General features: G+C 39.6%; 1 protein-coding gene across 1 annotated transcript in view; it reads left to right on the top strand.

Annotated features, from left to right (window-relative positions):
* mcm10 (minichromosome maintenance 10 replication initiation factor) overlaps positions 1 to 20,081 on the top strand; it is a 53,650-nt gene that overhangs the window by 13,297 nt on the left and 20,272 nt on the right. The window contains exons 8-15 of the mRNA XM_060843085.1: positions 4,075 to 4,242; positions 4,420 to 4,536; positions 8,502 to 8,698; positions 11,560 to 11,657; positions 12,882 to 12,998; positions 13,212 to 13,338; positions 13,837 to 14,065; positions 15,380 to 15,524. Coding sequence (XP_060699068.1) covers positions 4,075 to 4,242; positions 4,420 to 4,536; positions 8,502 to 8,698; positions 11,560 to 11,657; positions 12,882 to 12,998; positions 13,212 to 13,338; positions 13,837 to 14,065; positions 15,380 to 15,524 — 1,198 coding nt within the window. The remainder of the gene's footprint in view (positions 1 to 4,074; positions 4,243 to 4,419; positions 4,537 to 8,501; positions 8,699 to 11,559; positions 11,658 to 12,881; positions 12,999 to 13,211; positions 13,339 to 13,836; positions 14,066 to 15,379; positions 15,525 to 20,081) is intronic.

Raw genomic sequence — 20,081 nt, 5'->3', positions numbered from 1 at the left:
TGCTCCCTTACATTTAGAAATGATCAGCTAGAGTTATCACTTTTAATCACGGTCTAGTGCCTCTTGCTGGGTATGCAGTTGTTTGGACAGGGCTTGATGTATTTTATCCCAATTGCTTGTAGCTATTCACTCGGAAAGCTGACAAATAAAAAACACACACAAACAAATGACTTGGTCAGACTCCATCTGTGGAGACACGGAATTAATGTTATAAGTCAATAACTTTGCCTCAAACTGGAAGGTGAACAGCTTTTCTGCAAACAAACAGCTAGAGAAAAGGTTGGTGAGGTTCACTAAATTCACAAAATGAACAGCCTGACAAAAGTAATGTTAGTGCAGTGACATCCTGAGAAGAAAATATCTTAATTTTCTGTTTTCTACAACTGTAACTTCTCTGACTTATCCATTGAAGATTTCTCATTGGTACTAAGATTAAACTGTGCACTGATGCCCACGAGGAACTGAATTGACGCTGTACAGATGTATTTAACACTGAACCATACACCAATTCCTGAAGTAATAGGTCAGTACAGGCAATCCCTAGATATGAACAAGCGACATAGGTAGGAAGAAAGATGGGGGTTTAAAGCAGAAATTCAGGGAGCTAGGGTGGAAGCTTAGAGCTAAAACAAACAGAATTGTTACCTCTGCTTTGTTGCCCATGCCACGTGCTAGTGAGGCAAGGAATAGGGAGAAGGGTTGAACATGTGGCTACAGGGATGGTGCGGGAGGGAGGGTTTTGGATTCCTGGATAATTGGAGCTCTTTCCGGGGTAGGTGAGACCTCTACAAACAGGCCGGTCTTCACCTAAACCAGAGGGATACCAATATCCTGAAGGAGAAATTTGCTAATGCTCTTCAGGTGGATTTAAACTAATTCAGCAGGGGGATGGGAACCGAAATTGTATTTTGAGTATATGGGAGGATGACAGTAGAGAAGTCAGAACTAAGATTTCAAGATAGCAAGAAGGCACCGGCAGGTAAGAAGTTTGTTTGAAGTGTGTCTACTTCAACACCTGGAGCGTCTGGAATAAGGTGGGTGAACTTGCAGCATGGGTTGGTACCTAGGATTTTGATGTTGTGGCCATTTTGGAGACGTGGGTAGAGCAGGGACAGGAGTGGTTATTGCAGGTTCCGGGCTTTAGATGTTTCAGTAAGAACAGAGAAAATGGAAAAAGAGGGGGTGGTGTGGCACTGTTAGTCAAGGACAGTATTATTATTGCAGAAAGGACATTTTGGACTTGTCTACTGAAGTAGTATGGGTTGAGGTTAGAAACCAGAAAGGAGAGGTTATCCCGCTGGAAATTTTCTATAGGCCTCCAAATAGTTCCAGAGATGTAGAGGATAGGGCATTAAAGATGATCCTCGATAGGAGCGAGAGTGACAGGGTAGTTATTATGGGACTTTAACTTTCAAATAATGACAGGGAATACCATCGTTCAAGTACTTTAGATGGATCAGTTTTTGTCCAATGTGTGCTGGAGAGTTTCCTGACTCACATGTAGACAGGTCAACAAGGGGCAAGGCCACATTAGATTTCACACTGGGTAATGAACACAGCCAGGTGTTAGATTTGGAGGTAGTGAGCACTTCGGTGATAGTGACCACAATTCGGTTATGTTTACTTTAGTGATGAAAAGGGATAGGTATATACTGCAAGGCAAGAATTATAGCTGGGAGAAGGGCAATTAAAATGCAATTAGGCAAGATTCAAGGTGCATAGAATGGGGAAGGAAACTGCAGGGGTTGGACACAATTGAAATTTGGAGTTTATTCAATGACCACCTATTATGGGTCCTTGATAAGTGGGTACCAGTCAGGCAGGGAGGAAGTTGTCGAGCATGGGAGCCATGGTTTACTAAGTAAGTTGAATCTCTTGTCAAGAGGAAGAAGAAATCTTATGTTAAGATGAGATGTGATGGCTCCGTTAGGGCGCTTAAGAGTTACAAGTTAGCCAGGAAAGACCTAAAGAAAGAACTAAGAAGAACCAGGAGTGGACATGAGAAATCATTGTTGAAAAGGATCAAGGAAAACCCTAAGGCTTTCTATAGCTATATCAAGAATAAAAGAATGTCTGGAGTAAAATTAGGACCATTCAAGCATAGTAATGGGTAGTTGTGAGTGGAATCAGAGAAGATGGGGTAAGTGCTAAGTGAATATTTTTCAGCAGTATTCACACTAGAAAAAGACAATGTTGTCGAGGAGAATATTGTGATACAGGCTATGAGACGAGATGGGATTGAGGTGCATAAGGAGGACATGTTAGCAATTCTGGAAAGTGTAAAAATAGATACATTCCCTGGGCTGGATGGGATTTATTCTAGGATACTCTGGGAAGCCAGGAAGGAGATTGTTGAGCCTTTGGCTTTGATCTTTATGTCGTCATTGTCTACAGGAATAGTGACAGAAGACTGGAGGATAGCAAATGTTATTCCCTTGTTCAAGAAGGGGAGTAAGACAAACCTGTGAACCTTACTTCGGTTGTGGGTAAAGTGTTGGAAAGGGTTATAAGAGATAGATTTATAATCATATAGAGAGGAATAAGTTGATTTGGGATAGTCGACATGGTTTTGAGAAGGGTAGGGCGTGCCTCTCAAACCTTATTGAGTTCTTTGAGAAGATGACCAAACAAGCAGATGAGGGTAAAGCACTTGATGTGTATCGTTTGATAAGGTTCCCCATGGTAGGGCATTGCACATAATATGGAGGCGTGAGATTGAGGGTGATGTGGCAGTTTGGATCAGAAATTGGCTAGCTGAAAGAAGACAGAGGGTGGTGATTGATGGGAAATATTCATCCTGGAGTTCAGTTACTAGTGGGGTACCACAAGGATCTGTTTTGGGTCCACTGTTATTTGTCATTTATATGAATGACCTTGATGAAGGCATAGAAGGATGGATTAGTAAATTTGCAGATTACATTAAGGTTGGTAGAGTTGTGGATAGTGACAAAGGATGTTGTAGGTTACAGAGAGCCAGAGATAAGCTTAATGCGGATAAGTGTGAGCTGATTCACTTTGGAAGGAGTAATAGGAATGCAGAGTATTGGGTTAATGGTAAGATTCTTGGTAATATCGGTGAGCAGAGAGATCTCTGTGTCCATGTACATAGATCCTTAAAAGTTTCCACCCAGTTTGAAAGGGTTGTTAAGAAGGCATACGGTATGTTAGCTTTTATAAGTAGAGGGATTGAGTTTCGGAACCATGAGATCATGTTGCAGCTGTACAAAACTCTGATGCAGCCACATTTGGAGTATTGCAAACAGTTCTGGAAAGCAGAAAGGATGTGGAAGCTTTGGAAAGGGCTCAGAGGAGATTTACTTGAATGTTGCCTGGTAGGAGGGAAGGTCTTATGAGGAAAGGCTGAGTGACTTGAGGCTGTTTTCATTGGAGAGAAGAAGGTTGAGAGGCGATTTAATTAGAACATACAAAGATAACCAGAGGGATAGATAGGTTGGACAGTGAGAGCCTTTTTCCTCAGATGGCAATGGCTAGCACGAGGGGACATAGCTTTAAATTGAGGGGTGATAAATATCAGACAAATGTCAGAGGTAGCTTCTTTACTCAGGGAATAGTAGGGGCATGGAATGCACTGCCTGTCTGCTACAGTAGTAGACTCGCCAACTTTAAGGGCATTTAAATGGTCATTGGATAGGCATTTGGATGAGAATGGAATAGTGCAGGTTAGATGGGCTTCAGATTGATTCCACAGTTCGGAGGAACATCGAGGGCTGAAGGGCCTGTACTACGCTTAATGTTCTATGTTCCGTTCTTGAGTACGCTCGCAACTATTTGTATGCAAGCAGGACACAGTACAGGACAATATACAATTGCAATTTGTAAGTATGAGAAACATTCACATCAGATCTTTAATATGAATATTAAAGCACCCCAGAATGGGATCTTTTCGTTAAGTAGGAGTGTTTGAAGTCAGATGTTCATAAATCAGGAACCATCTGTATTTAAGTTACCACCAATGTATGATTTTTGGTTGTGTGAGTTTACTTGTAACTAGCTTCCATGTGCCTGAAGTTGCATTTTTGCAATAATGTTGAGGTAATCTATTTGTTGTTTCAGGGTAAAACGTTCAGTATCTGGCACTTAAGCGATCTGCGTACCAGCAACCTGAATTTATCTCTCTTCCTCTTCGGGAATGTCCACAAAGAGCATTGGAAAACAGAGAAAGGGACTGTTATTGGTCTACTGAATGCCAATCCTATGAAATCCAGGGATGGATCAGATGAGGTGAGTGAATAGAATGTTTCTCAAAAAGACAAATTTAAAGCATTAGGCAATTCTGCCTTTTTCAGTATCACTTGATGTTTAGTCCTGCCATAAGGAGTATCAGTCATGGAGTAATTTAGTAATTTATGCCGTTCCAGTAAATTTCAGGCTTCACCTGTCCCTGTTTTTTTGATCCAGGTTTGTCTGTCTGTCGATCACCCACAGAAGATTCTAATTATGGGTGAAGCCTTGGACATGGGAACCTGCCGAGCTAGAAAGAAGAATGGAGATCTCTGTACCCAAATAGTAAACTTGGTGAGTCTGACTTTGGTAAATTACAATTGGCTGATCAATCAGTTACATACATACCGTTTTCAGTTGGAATACTTCCTCTGGTCTGTATATCAAAATATCTTTATTCAAATTAAAGTTTTGTCTTGAAGAGTGTTTGTTTAGCCTGGAGTTGAGATAAAATAAGAAAATTCTTTGTTTGACAATTTGAAGGGACCAAATGGTCTCCATCGTCAGATAGATTCATCAGTGGGACTTGAGTTTTATTTTCACTTTTGTAATCCAGGAAAATGCCTCCAGTAATGGGAGGAAGATGCTTGCAATATTCAAATAACGTGTTACCAGAGAGGTAAAGGTTGTGCTTTATGTGACAGTCTGGACTGCAGTGGAAATTGTGGATGCCATGGTGTGTTTTGACAAGTCTCATAATTGCCAGCCCACATTTAAGAGGCAGGATGACTATTATCCTTCAAAACTAAGGATGAGAATGCAGATAATCTTCTTGAACCTTTAGTTTTAACTGGAGTTACATGTTTGAGAACTTGTTAATATGTATTTGTGTGGAAGCAGAATAACCATTCTAGTTAGTTCACTGTTCCATTCACAATTTTGAAAATGAAAAGCTTTGAGATTTCAATGTATCAGAACTCAGTCCAGGCAAGATTAGCAAATTAGTGAAGGTACAAAAGGAGTTGATCAGAAATTGTAATACCTAGAATTGCAATGTTATTTTCTCAAAGACATGATGTTAAGTTTTCATAAAGTCTCATTCCCTATGTTTCTTTTCCAGTCAGTTCCTTGGTTAACCGATCAGTTATGTATCCAAAAGAGAAAATGCTGGAAAAGCTCAGCAGTTCTGGCAGCATCTGTAAGGAGAGAAAAGAGCTGACGTTTCAAGTCTAACTGACCCTTTGTCAAAGCTAGAAATAGGGACGTATTTATACTAGGCTGAGAGAAGGTGAGTCATGGCTCCAGAAGCAAAGGTAGCAATAAAGAGGTGTGGTGTTCCCACCCAGGAGCCATGACTCACCTCTCAGCCTAGTGTAAATACCTCTGTTTCTCCCTTTTTTAAGCTTTGACAAAGGGTCAGTTAGACTCGAAACGTCAGCTCTTTTCTCTCCTTACAGATGCTACCAGACCTGCTGAGATTTTCCAGCATTTTCTCTTTTGGTTTCAGATTCCAGCATCAGCAGTAATTTGCTTTTATTTTGATCAGTTATGCATTATGTACATGCAAAGTCGCCATACCAGACCATAGGACTATTCTGAGAAAGACAACTAGTGGTGGTTTAATCTGAGTGTCCCCACGCCTCATGAAAAGGGAAGAGTTGAGAAGGAGGTACCTTTTATGGTGACCTCAGCTGGTATAGGAATTGAATCTGTGCTGTTGGAATGACTTTTTGCATTGCAAGTTAGCCATCCAGCTAACTGAACTATCTGACCCCACAACACCTACACTGAATAACAATGCCTTGTATTCTGCAGCACCTTTAATGAAATGCACCTTCCTAAGATGCTTGACAGCAATTCTAAAACAAAATATGACTGCTTGACATAGAAGCCATTTGAGGTCAGAAGACCAAAGGCTTGCCCAAAGATGTTCTAAAGGGTGAAAGCAAGATAGGGCGAGATCAGGGAGGATTGTGCAGACAATTGCTGAGCTTAGGGGCTAGGCAACTGAAGGCACTGCCATTGGTGAAGCAGTTAAAATGGGGGGGGTTGCGCAAGAGAGCAGATTTAGATGACACAGACATTTCAGAGTGTTGTGGGCCAGAGGACATTTGAAATTGAGAGGAGCGAACCATATAACAGTAAACAAATCGAATATATTAGATTTAAGACTGACTTATTAGATCTGAAATAAAAAACATTTCGTAGAACTTTATCTTTGTCATTAATTTTCTCGTATCCGTGTTCCAGTGGACTGTTGCAGATCATATAATCATATAATAGTGTTGTGTGGGCCATCATGGGTGTATATCTTGATACTTACATTTGGAAAACAATTGTGTACTTTTTAATGAAATACCTTTGGAATACTTTTGCTTCCAAGTTGGAAGGTTGTGGAATAAAGCCATGCTCCATGACCTAAGCACACAAATCTGTACATGGCATTCCAGTACGGTACCAGAGGAGTACTGTGTCATTAAATTGAGGCCTGTCTTTTCTATTGTTCAGATGTAAACAAGCCCATGATACTAACTTCAAAGAGAAGCAAAGGAATTATCCCCAGTTCTGGACAATGTTTATCTCTCAATCAACATCACAAAAACAAATGATCTGAAATCACTACATTGCTACTGGGGAAAACTGTCTTTGTGCAAATTGGCTGCCACATTTCCTACTTTACAACAAGCAATCGACTTTCATTTGCTGCAGAAAATCCTGAGATGATGAAAGATGCTAAATAAATTCTAGCCCTTTAATTAAAGTAGACTGTGACAATTGAATTATTGGAGCTGAAGAGATTTTGGTTCTTTATTCTTGGTTCTCAGTTTAAATTGGTTTTATCAGACCTAGCGTCGAAAAGTGTGGCACTGAGAAAGCACAGCAAGTCAGGCAGCATCCAAGGAGCAGGAGAGTCAACATTTTGGGCATAAGTCCTTCATCAGGAATGTGAAGGGGGGAGGGGCTGAGAGATAAATTGGGGGGTGGGGCTGGGGTGAAGGTAACTGGCAAGATGATAGGTGGATGCAGGTGGGAGGTAATACTGATAGGTCGGTGGGGAGGGTGGAGCGGATAGGTGAGAAGGAAGATGAACAGGTCAAGAGAGTAGTGCCGAGTTGAAGGTTTGGATCTGTGATGAGGTGGGGGGGTGAGGGGAGATTTGGAAAATGCTGAAGTTGATGTTGATAATGTGGTTGAAGGGTCCCAAGGTGGAAGATGAGGTGATCTTCCTCCAGTTGGCAGATTGCTTGGATTTGGCGGTGGAGGAGGCCTAAGACTTGCATATCCTTGGGGGAGTGGGAGGGGGATTTGAAGTAGTCGGCCACAGAGCGGTGGCGTTGTTTGGTGCGTGTGTCCCAGAGATGTTCTCTAAAACACTGCAAGTTGATGTCCTATCTTCCTGATGAGGTGTGTGGATGTAAAAGAATTCTCCGCCAGATGTAAAAAGATCCTTTGGGGCCTTGGATAGAGGTGAGGGGGGATGGGGGGGGGAGGTGGGTGTTTTACTCCTTCTGCAGAGGCAGGGGAAGGTGCTGGGTGTGGAGTGTGGGTTGGTGAGAGGTGTGGACCTAATGATGGAGTCACCGAGGGAATGGTCTTTGCGGAATGCCAATAGCAATAGGGAGGTATATATATCTTTGGTAGTGGGGTCTGATTGTAGATGGTGGAAATGGAAGAGGATAATGCACTATATCTGGAGATTAGTGGGGTGGAAGGTGAGGACCGGGGAGGGGTTCTATCCTTGTGGTTGGATGGGTAGGGTTCAAGGGGAGAGGTGCAGTAAGTGGAAGAGATGCACTGGAGGGCATTGTTGATCACGTGGGAGGGGAAGTTGTGGTCCTTGAAGTAGGAGGCCATCTGGAATGTCCAGAAGTGAAATTGCTCCTCCAGGGAACAGATACGGCAGAGGTGGAGGAATTGGGAGTAAGGGGGATCGCATTTTATTTTGGGGGAGGGGGAGGAAGGTTGTAGACAAGGTACCTGTGGGAGTCAGACCTACTATGTGGTGAGATTGGATTTACTTTTGCTGGAAAAAAGATATAATAAGTAAGACATGAATGGAATAATTATTGTTTCTAATAAGGAAAGTGAGAGATTATTTTAGACTTTGTCTAATACCAAATTTTTAATATTAATAATATTTTATTGATTATTGAAACAAACTTTGAATGAGGCGATTTAAGCAAATGATTAGTTCCCATTCCTAGATGAAGGTTTTCACCCCTGCTTCTTTAGTTATGTCTTTAGCTAGTATTGAAATAGTCTTAACCTAAACTTCGTCTTCTTACACTAACTTTTTATGTACCACCTTTGTTTTTCAGATGGACTGTGAATACTGTGAGTACCATGTCAAAGCCCAGTACAAGAAGCTTAGTGCAAAGCGAGCTGACTTGCAATCCAGCTTCTCTGGCCGTGCTCCTAACAAAATGCATGGCAAGGGTGGCAGTCTGAAAGAGAGGCTGTGCCAACAGGGTTTCCACTATGGAGGAGTGACATCAGCATCATATGCAGCTTCAGTGTAAGAAACTACTTCTCACAGTACAGTTGATTTCTACATTAAATATTTGTTTGAACAATGATTTATTTTGCTGGATGAATTAAAATGGGGATCTGTGCTGGTTGGACTCATACCTAGCACAGAATTAGATAGTTGTATTTATAGGTATCTGTTGGATGTCCAGGACAGCTTGACAGGAGGTCCTCAGAATAGTTTTCCAGGCCAAACCAACTTCAGCCACTTCATCAATGACCTACCTTTACCGACATAAGATCAGAAGTAGGGATGTTTGCTGATTTTTATACAATGTTTAGCATCATTTACTCCTCAGGTGCTGAAGCAGTCTGTGTCCAAATGCAGCAAGACCTGGACAACATCCAGGTTATGGTCTGACAAGTTGTAAGTAGCATTCACACCACATAAGTGCTTGGCAATGACCGTCTCCAACAGGACAGCATCTATCATACCTGGTCATTCACTGGCATGACCCTCGCTGAATCCTCCACTATCAACATCTTGGAAGTTACCCCTGACCCAAAAGTGAACTGGACTAGCCATATCAAGACTCCGGTTATAAGAGTACATCAGAGACTAGGAATCCTGCAGCCAATAACTGAAGTCCCGACTCCCTGAAACTTGTCCACCATATGCTATGCAGAAGTCATAATGGAATACTGCCCACTTACCTGGGTGAGTGCAGCTTCAACAAAACTCAAGCTTTTTTTTATTCACTTATGGGACTCTGGCTGGGCCAGCGTTTATTGTCCATCCCTAATTACCCAGAGGGCAGTTAAGAGGCATTTACATTGATGTGGGTCTGGAGCCACATATAGCCCACACCAGGTAAGGATGGCAGATTTCCTTCCCTAAAGGACATTAGTGAACCAGATTTTTTTCTGACAATTGACAATGATTTCATGGTCATTGTTACATTCCTAATTCCAGATCCTTTATTGAATTCAAATCCCACCATCTGCCATGGCAGGATTTGAACCCGAGTTTCCAGAACATTAGCTGAATTTCTGTAAGAAATAGTTGAGCGATAATACCGTTAGGCCATCGTGTTCCTGTTGTTTGAGGCTTAACACCAATCAGGACAAAGCAGCCTGCTTCATTGGCTCTTTCCACCACCAATGCAGAGCAGCAGCTTGTCCCATCAACAAAATAAACAGTCAAAATTCATGAAGGCTCCTTAAACAGCACCTTCTCATTACATGACCACTACAATCGTGAAGGACAAGCAGATCGTGAAGCAGATAAATGGGAACACCACCACTTTGCTACAAACTATTCCCCATCCAATCCTTGAACTCCCCCCTAGACACTATTGTGGGGGGTACCTACCCCAAATGGACTATTAGTGTTGAATGCAGCTCACCACAATTTTCTCGAGGGCAGTTAGGATGGATAGTAAACTCTGGTCCAGCTGTTGACACTCAAATCTCTTGAATGAATTAAAACAAATATGTTGCATGAGCTGGGTGAAGGATGGACAGTCATGCAATTTGGCCTTGTCAATGATAACCACATGCTGTAAATTAATTTTTTAAATCATACAATTAAGTTGATTTAGCTGATGTATGTGCTGCAGTGTTTTCAGTTTGCTGTAGGGAGAACAAGAACATGAAAGAAGAGTGAGAAAAGACCATAAAGTCTGGCCCATCAAGGTGCTACACAACAAGTTGTACGATTTCTATCCTCCTAAACTAACCAAACACCATAACCCCACCTAAAAAAAACTTTAAATGGCCTGCAATGTCTTGTGATGTATTTGATGTCAAATTCTGTTTGATAATGTTCTAATGTGGTGCCTTATTTTGTAAAAGGCACTACATATATGTAAGGCATTGTGGCAGGCCCCTCAGGAACAATTTGGTAATTCCCCTCCCACATCCTAATGGTTTCTAATCGACCTGTTCAAAAATGTTATTACACACCTCTGGAGCAGTTGGGACTTGAACCCTGACCTCCTAGCTCAGACGCAGGGACGTTACATTGTACCACAAAATCCCCGTTTCTCACATTCTAAATGATTGCAACTCCACATTAGACACACAAAATCCTCATAATTGTTAGTAACTTGACAGGTTATTGTTTGTAGCTAAAAGTACTATAAGCTATCCAGAGTCATTCCAGAACCTTCCAGCTCAGCGAGCAACTCTACATCCAGATCCAGAGTCATTATTTATTCATATTGATCTTTCAGAGGATTGCAACTGGGGGGGAAAAATGTCAATTGTCTTTATCTGTGTTATACCTACACATATTAAATGTGTGTCCTCTAACTCTACAATCTCAAGTAACTAAATTAATTTGGGTTAAATGCAATCCTTTCAGCGAGCCAATAGGTTTTATTTCCTTTGCTGAGCTGAAGACGATAACACAGGTGTCAGAGCAGACAGCAGCTTTCTTATGTCTCCCTTGATGATGGCTGTTAGGCAATTTAGCATTGTAATTTCACAGAATATCAACATGGATGCTGTACACAAAGTGTCACCAAATATGATCAAGTTCAGCAAATTCTTTGCAACCAAAGCACTTTGAGGCAAATTGTAATGTCCTGAATGCTTCTGTCTAACTGTCAGCAGCTACCTAAATGTTTGCAGGAACTACGATTTGAAATCCCCGAGCTTCTTTAATCCATACCCCTAAGGTCCAAATAGTATTTAATAGCATTAGCGTTGCATTAAATTTTTAATAATAAATGCAGTTGAAGCCATATTCAGCATCTTTTTCATTTGATCTGTCCATACCAAAAAGGGGAAGTAAAAGCAAATCTGTAGTTGACAAAGAGTGTAATGTTAAATGCTTTTTAAGGTCACAAGTGTATTTTTGTTTTACTTTCAAGTTTTTTACAGTTGACTTTTTTTTTATTTTTGCAGAAGAGCAGCAGGTCCTAAGAAAAGTGTTCAGACGACCCTGACACACATGGTAGTGAAAGGAGCAGATGATATTGTCAGAGAAACTAAGAGAAAGATCGGTAATATGAGATAGAATTGCTTTTTGTGGTATGATGTAATGCTACAAAGGGCATGGCACTCTTGCAAGAGGGGAACTTAATGTATGCATTCCAGAAATAGAGAGCAAACATAAGCTGCAATATGTTTATTCTCCAAGAAGGGATAATCCTCTTTTGAGTAACTTCTGGAAGCACTGTGTCTGAACTCTGATATGAACATTATAATCAATACAAAGAATGCAACAGTTCAGGGAGAAGGTCGACTAACCATTTTCAGAGCAAATAAGGTGCTGTTTTTCAGCTGTGACATTTAATAAAGGCCTTGCCTGCCTCGTCAGGTAGGTGCTACAGATCCACAGAACTACTTTGATGAAGAGCAGGGGAGTTCTGCCTCAGTCCTGACCAAATATTTCTCACTCAATAGACATCACTAGTCATCATCTCATTTCTGTTGATGGGAATTTGCTGTCTGCAAATTGGGACAATAACTCAACCTTGCCAGTAACACCGACATCTGAGAATAAACAGTTCTTATTTTCATCAATAACCTCTCTCGCCAGAAAAAGTCCTGTTTGCAGAAGATGACAATTTTTTTAAAATGCAGTATGTATACATTGATTGTAGCTTGTATTGTGAATCATACCTGTATCATATCATCGGGTAAAAAATGAGGTCTGCAGATGCTGGAGATGAAGGGCTTATGCCCGAAACGTCGAATTTCCTATTCCTTGGATGCTGCCTGACCTGCTGTGCTTTAACCAGCAACACATTTTCAGCTGTATCATATCATGTCTAGTTGTTCCATAAAAGTATCCAAAATTTCTGTTTGCAAGTAAATCTATTAGGGAAGATCTTTGGCAGAGGAAGAAATTATGCTTTTGCAAGACCCTTGTCCCAATGACACTTAGTACCCATCATAGCCAAAGATATCCAGACTTAATCAGGGTTAATATGTTGAGTTACTTACATCAAAAGAATGAATTAAACCAGGAGCAAGACTGAGAGTGCAATTTTTTGAGCAAAATGCAAGTGAACTGAATGTTCCAAATCCAGACAAGGCTGTCAGGAGAGAGCTGAGAGAATTAGGCATTTAAAAACTGAATTGGGAAGTATGCAAGAGTTTGGGGAAATTGTTTTTTTTTCCAAAGTCTTATAAAGCACTTTAATGTTCAGTGTTATTTTGATGTTTTAAAGTGTAAATGATATATCTGAATTGTCACTCATAAATTTTCTGTGGAATTCCAGCAATTGCAAATGGGAAAGTCGTGTCAGGCTGCTCAGAAGATTTTAAGGATTTAATGGAAATGCCTACAGTTGGAGCCCTTAACTTAAAGAAACACTTAAGCAAGGTGCCTATGAAAGGTCAGCTTGCCACATTTATTCCTCTTTTAACAAAACTTTCTTGTCTGAAAAGCTCAACCATCAACTCCCCTCTTCTTCCCCCCCACCCCCCACCCCACCCCATACTTACACCAGATGCAACACAGCAGTTCAAGAAGGCGGTTGACAAACAACTTTAAACAATTATACAGACCTGTTGGGCAAGTTATCATTCATTGTTACTTGATTTTTCAGGTGGACCAGTTAACAATGCACAGTCAGGACCTTCCATCCTGTCAATATCTGCTTCTGAGCTATTAAAGCAGCAAAAACGAAAACTGTTAGAATCACGTAAGAAGAAAACAGAAGAATTACAAAAAAGGTAATGTTGGCCTGAGCAATGCAAGTTATACATTTATATGTTAGCTAGCTTTGTCTTCTGAACTTATTAAATGAAAATCAAAGTTTATGGTAAAAATTTTGGTATATTGAAGAATGTCGGGATGTAGTAATGAGTTACAGCAGTGTGGTGATTTTAGATAGAAGATTCTTCATTTTTTTTTGAGTGGCTTTTATAGATTACTCCATTACTTAACAAATATCACAGTTAGCTAATTTTCTTAATTTTATCAATCAAAGTGAAGTACATACAGGGGAAGGGCATTGATTGGATTCTTACCTTTGCACGTAATGATATTTATTGATTCAAGGGTTGAATGGCGTCAGGAAATATGTGTGTAATGTTTCACTCTGTAAATAAATTTGTCCTAGTAGTAATGACTGGCTTTGGATTCTTCCTTCCTCAACTAGCCATCAGCACTATAACTAATTTTTATTATGATAACAAAACTTACAATCCTAACAGAACTTCTTCGTGTAGGTTTATGCAGAGCACAAGTGAAAGTACCAGTCTCACATCTGGGCCTGGAGGATTGTCGTCTCTCTCATCACCCAAAGTTGGAGCAGAATTTCCCAAGGAGCAGAAATTGACAGCATCACCACAGACACCCAAACTAGGCAGGGGCTTTGCTGAAGGGGAGGATATCCTATTTTTTGATATATCGCCACCTTCAGCACCAAAACTGAGCCCCACTACAGATTCTAAAAAGGTAAATTCTGCTGCTTATGTGCATTTGGAAGTGGATTACTCCCACTGTTGTCATGCATCAGAAATCAGACCTTGTTGCTGAAAATTGTTGCCACAGTGTCTTTTGAAAATATGTATTTATTTTAAATGATTGGTTATCTGACATCTTCTTTCAATTAGCATGACTAATTCATATACTGTGTTTTAAATTCTGAGCATTTCCAATATCAAACATGGCATGAATGCAGTTTAAACATATTTTTCTCTGACAGTAGAAATTAGAGCCAGAACCTTCATCTACTGTTTGTGTGGGGGCTTTTTCTTTGATGTTATCTAGATTGCATACTCTTTTGCGCTGACGTCATCATGAAGTTAAAAATCACACAACACCAGGGTATAGTCCAACAGGTTTAATTGGAAGCACACTAGCTTTCGGGGCGACGCTCTGAAAGCTAGTGTACTTCCAGTTAAACCTGTTGGACTATAACCGGGTGTTGAGATTTTTAACTTTGTACACCCCAGTCCAACACCGGCATCTCCAAATCATGTCGTCATGAATGCTTGGCTGGTTTACTGGGAATCTAACTTATAAGACACATGATCTCTCTTTTTCCTCTCATTTGCCTGCCTTTATTTCCCTATCCAACATTTCTTGATCTTGAAAATTTCCCTTAATTTCAGTAATGTTAGTCCGAATAAAATATGTGAATATTGGAGGTTCCCCAAATGAAATACTTAGTTATTTGGAACTGAAACATATTAATGGTGGGCCCCAGTTTTATCCCTGTTCAGTGTAATTTAAATTAGCTGATCACAGCCTGGTGTAATTACCCACAAAGCTCCTGGATGGGAACAGCAGCCAAGAAACCTGCTGCTGATAGTTATCTAAGAATTCATTTTGGATAGAGTGTGCACAAGGATTGGGATTAACTGTGATGTTGTTCTGACTCCATAAAGAGTACTAATGAAGAATGCTATTTTAGCACAACTTATATCCTAGACAAATTGATCCCTTCAGGAAGGGATTAAAAATTAAAGGCAGGTCCCTTAGGTTAAAGTAATGAGTGCACTTTTGATTGTAAATCATTAGCTACTAGTGCAAGTAGCTACTATTTTCTCCATGCCCCATAACATATAGCTTCCAACTAAAATGGGGAAAAATTGATTTGCCCTCCCCATGCCTGATTCTTTTCACATCTTACATCTGCCAGCCTGCTTACTGACCTGTCAGTGCAAAACAGTTAGATACAAGTCTTTGATTGAACTTTCAATTTACCTTCTCGTCATTATGACAAACAACAAATATCACTATATTCCACTTTGTTACATTTCCTAGATGGCAGCTATTGTTAAACTACGTAAAAAAGGTGAAATTCTAACAAAGGAGGACCCCAACTGTGTGAAGAGGAAACTGCCCAACACAGGAGAGATGCCTGCAAGGATATTGGAGCGTATAGAGAAAAATCTTACTTCCATACCTGGTGAGTTGTAGCTGAGAGACGTCCAGAGTTTGTTGTCCATTATCCTTTGATTTCTTTTCAGAATGGTCAAAATGAAGAATATAACAAAGTTCTTTTGCTCTGCCAGCTCCTGATGGTTTTCTAGCATTTAATATTTTCACTCTAGTATTTCAGCTACTTTTTTTTAAAGCCAGCTTTTTTTTTAGTCGAAAGCATACTTGAAATTGCCAGATGTTGTTGATAGAACTGGGCTTATCATGGGAAGTAAATGCATTTTTAAAGAAAAAAACATTCACACAGCTATGAACAAAGAGTGGGTCTGATGGGGTTTCTGTTCAAAACAAGCTGACAGAAAAGAAATGGACCTCAAAAGGGAGATGGTAATATAATCCTAATGTCACTCTACAGGCACAGATTTGAACTTTACAATAGTAGGTGGTGGAATTTAAATCCAAACAATAAATCTGGAATATAAAGCTAGTGTTAGTAATAGTGAGCATAACATCATCGATGGTCATACAAACCCACCTGGTTCACTAATATCCTTTAGGGAAGGCAGTCTGCTGGCCTACATGTGACTCCAGGGCCACAGCAATGTGGATGAATGTAGCATGCCATTGATTTCATTGTTCATTAGGGATGAACAACAAATGCTGACCTTGCCAACCATGTCCATGCTCTGTGAAAAAATAAAGAATTTTAAGAATAGCCCACTGCAATGCTGTATAATTCTAAACTAATTTTATATTGGAGTTTGACATGGAAAAGATAAGACTGACTTCAGTAGTTAACAACTCAGATTAAATCACAAGCTCGCTGACTTTAACTGTGGGATTGGTCTTCAATTCATATTCCGATCCTAAAGTCATCAACTTGTCTTGAATTTAACTTCTTGCTGAAAAGTCTTTCTTCATCTATCAGTAATCTTAGCGGAGGCAGAAGATCATCTCAGTACATGAAGAATCTGTGATAATAAATGTAGTCTAGTTAGCTTACATTGCATATTTTGCTATGGTAAATCAGAAGAAAATATTGACCCCCTTCCCTTGAAATTTATCTTCAATTTAACTTGTTCATTTTTGAATAAATTTTGTTTCCCAACCCAGTATCGATCTCTATTTATTGCTACATCCATATTGTCATTCGGAACCAGTTGAAAGTTGGTAAACAACAGCCATTTGAGATTTTATGCCATACTTCATACCAGTAAATGTGGCGCCAGATGCAATGGGGAAGAATTGTTCAAAGAAATAGTGGTCCAAAATTACCAGATAAATGGGCTCCTGTTAGACAAACAAGTATTTAATAGCCTGTGTGAGAAAGCAAACACTGGGATTCCAAAGTAAATTAAAATGCCACTGAGGGGGAAAACTAGCTCAAAACTGCAATAAATTGTTTCCTCATAATTCCTGCCATTATAAGAAATTTTCTCAGCACTGCCTTACATTCTTGTCCAATCACTTTTCTTCACCCTTAATTGTACTGACTGCTACCTACCAAATCCACATTCCTTTCAATTGGTCCTAATCCAGACCATCAAATCAAAGTAATTCAATCGTGAGAGTCATCTCAGGCTACACTGTAGATTTTGTACGTTGTTCAGGAACAGAAAAGTTGGAAAGTTACCATTGCATTGCTGTAATCACCGTCCTCATTGTTCCAAAAAGAACAATGCAATATATTTTATATAACACTTCCATAACACTATGTCCCTGGAAGTGTTATAAAGCAAGGTATGATCAGACAATATTGAGTCAGGCGGGTCAAAATATAGGTTTTAAGGAGCATCTTAAAAGAGAAACAAGTATAGTGGGGCTGAGGTAGATTACAGAGATAGGGATTACATTATAAACCTATTAATAATACCTTTATGATTCTGCCCATGGCAAATTTGCATTCTAAACTAATGCACTTTACATTCATAACTTGAGAAACATTGTCTAGACTAGGTACTTTTTGGTCAGTATATAAATACCAAAAATCTAGCCACTATCCAAGTAGAATTGAATCTACATGCTTTGCTTCTAGCTTTGGACAAAACATCAAGATAGAAAACCAGATTTGTATTTTTACATACTATGTATCTGCATCCAAATATCATGGTACAGTGTGCAGCCCTAAAATGTGTTGGAAAGTGATAAATGTTGAATTACAAAAAGATAATAGAAATGATAATTTGGTAGTACAAAACTTATACGTTGTTTGAAAGAGTTATGAAGTCAAAGTTCTTCAACTTGCACTGGTCAGGATTGAAATACAAGAAACCAAATTTGGAAAGGGAGCAAAAAATGTATACAGCATGAGAATGGGGTTCTGATTGGTTGGCATGGAGATGCAAAGGGGACTGTTAACTGTCAATTTTAGTTTGCTGATTAAGCTCAGACCATGTAGCTAGACACTGATTTGTTAGATTATTGCTATGGAGTATGCAGCAGAAATTGACCATTCCTATAACCCTTTCCTCATTGAAAAAACTGCAGCAATAGACAAATACGACAAAGAAAGGGTCATGTGTGAATATATGTAGCTTCTAGCACCATCTGTGATTTAATTCCGAACGAAGTCAGGATTATTTATTGAATGCCGTCCAATAGCAAAATAAAATCTATATCACAATAACAGAAAGAAGAAGAAATACTAATTTGTTTTCAAAGTATTTAGTGTTTGGGGGAGCCGAGAGAGTGGAATAAAAAGTTAATCTTGTTTTTCTTCAGTTTTGTGAGAAGCTGTAGCGGCGTGCCGCATGTATAATGTTGCTAACCTCAAGTACGGAGCCACATCAACAATGCCGTACTCTTACTGATGGAAGAAACCACTAAAGTAAATATTGCTCAAGGGTTCACTCTACTCATGGGTAATTGAATGTTTCCATTTCCCAAGTCAATCTTCTTTTAATTCCAGTGTTTCAGAATGTTCACAATAACCATTGGCATCATCCGAGATATTATGAATCATGCTAATTATAGAGATGACAGAATTTATTTATTGTGTTGCAATTACTATGAAACTAAGTTCGGCAAAACCAAAGTGTTTCTAAAAGTAACTAGTCACAATGCCTGCTGTCTTCCAATTTTTCTAAAAGAATAGTGGTACTTACCAAATAATGAAGTAGTATCCTACTGGGGCTTGACATTTGACTTTTCTCCCACTCCACGCCCAGTTTTTATTTGCACTGTATGTAGCTACATTGGAAGATTACAAAATATTTCTGTTCCAAGCAAGAAGTGTGTATTCTAACATCTGCTGTATTGGTGAAAGCAATGCTAAAATAAATAAATAATATTTGCTTCTGGGCAGGAGTTAATTTCATGCCTGAATGCTCATGTACACTTAAGTTTTCACTGCTATCTCAGTTGTTTGTTGACATTCACCCATTGTATCTGAATCTTCTTAGTGAACTGCTCATTATGCTCTAAGAAGCTTTAATGTAGTTACAAACTGAAAAGCTTCTTAACAAGTGATGGAAATTATATTTTTAAGATATTCATGGAAATTGAATATTCTATTTTCTGTAACTCAAATAGTTCAGATTCTTTTTGTGTGCTGAGCTGTTTTGATTGGTGTAGCACCGTGCTTCAAATTGCATTACTTTGCGTTGGAAGTATGCCCCCGAGCTGTTTATCTTTACATCTGTCTTTTCTCCTGTTCTTTGTTTCTGATGGTTACTCCATGGACTCCTGTGGTTTGCTGTTTCTTTGTGTGGAATGACTGACCAGGAAACTCCTGTTTTCACCTCCAGCCATTGGGCATGTGGAAACATTTGCAGGATGAACATCCACCTGTCTAGCCTGGTTACAAATGCACCTTACGTGGCCAATAGACCTAATGTGCATCATGAACCCAAAGCATCTTGCTCAGATGCAGGAAAGCTACTCACTGTGTCATGTGGCTTCCCTGTTTATTTGCAGAAATTTGCTAAAATGTATTATTTAATTGAACGCCAAATTATGATTGCAGTGCAAATCAGCCGTGTATATCACTGCCTCAACTAATCAGCCCTTGGGGGTGAAGGCACTGGTGGGGAGGTAGTTCAAAATGAATGTGTGGATTTTCAGGGCATATGAGATATCAGGAAGTAAAGTCATTCATGTCACGAGAAACCTCTATAAACTTCTACTGTCCCATGAAAGAACTGACATTTGCTAGGAGATGCAAGCAAAGTATTCCTAACTGTGCTTTAAAACAGCATAGGATATTTACAAGGCTTTTTAAAAAATTTGACCTTGGACATGAGCTTGCTGGCTAGGCCAGCATTTATTGCTCATTCCTAAAGGGCCTGGAGAAATTGATGGTGAGCTGCTTTCTTGAACTGTCGCATAGGAACAAGAGTGGACCATTCAGCTTTTTGCGTCTGTTATATCAATCACTTAGATCATGGTTGGTAGTCTAACTCAATTCCACTTTGTTGCACCACCTCCATGTCCCTTGATATCATTAGTCTTGTGAAATCTCACAATCTCCAACTTGAATATGCTGAATGTTTGAATTTCTACAGTAGAGAATTTAAAAGATTCACCAGCCGCTAAGTTAAGAAATTCACCCCCATATCAGTCTTAAAATTCTTGCCTCTTTTTTTAG

Source organism: Hemiscyllium ocellatum, chromosome 23 (genome assembly GCF_020745735.1).
Source record: "Hemiscyllium ocellatum isolate sHemOce1 chromosome 23, sHemOce1.pat.X.cur, whole genome shotgun sequence".
NCBI classification, from domain to species: Eukaryota; Metazoa; Chordata; class Chondrichthyes; order Orectolobiformes; family Hemiscylliidae; genus Hemiscyllium; species Hemiscyllium ocellatum.
This window is presented reverse-complemented; position numbering and strand designations above follow the sequence as displayed.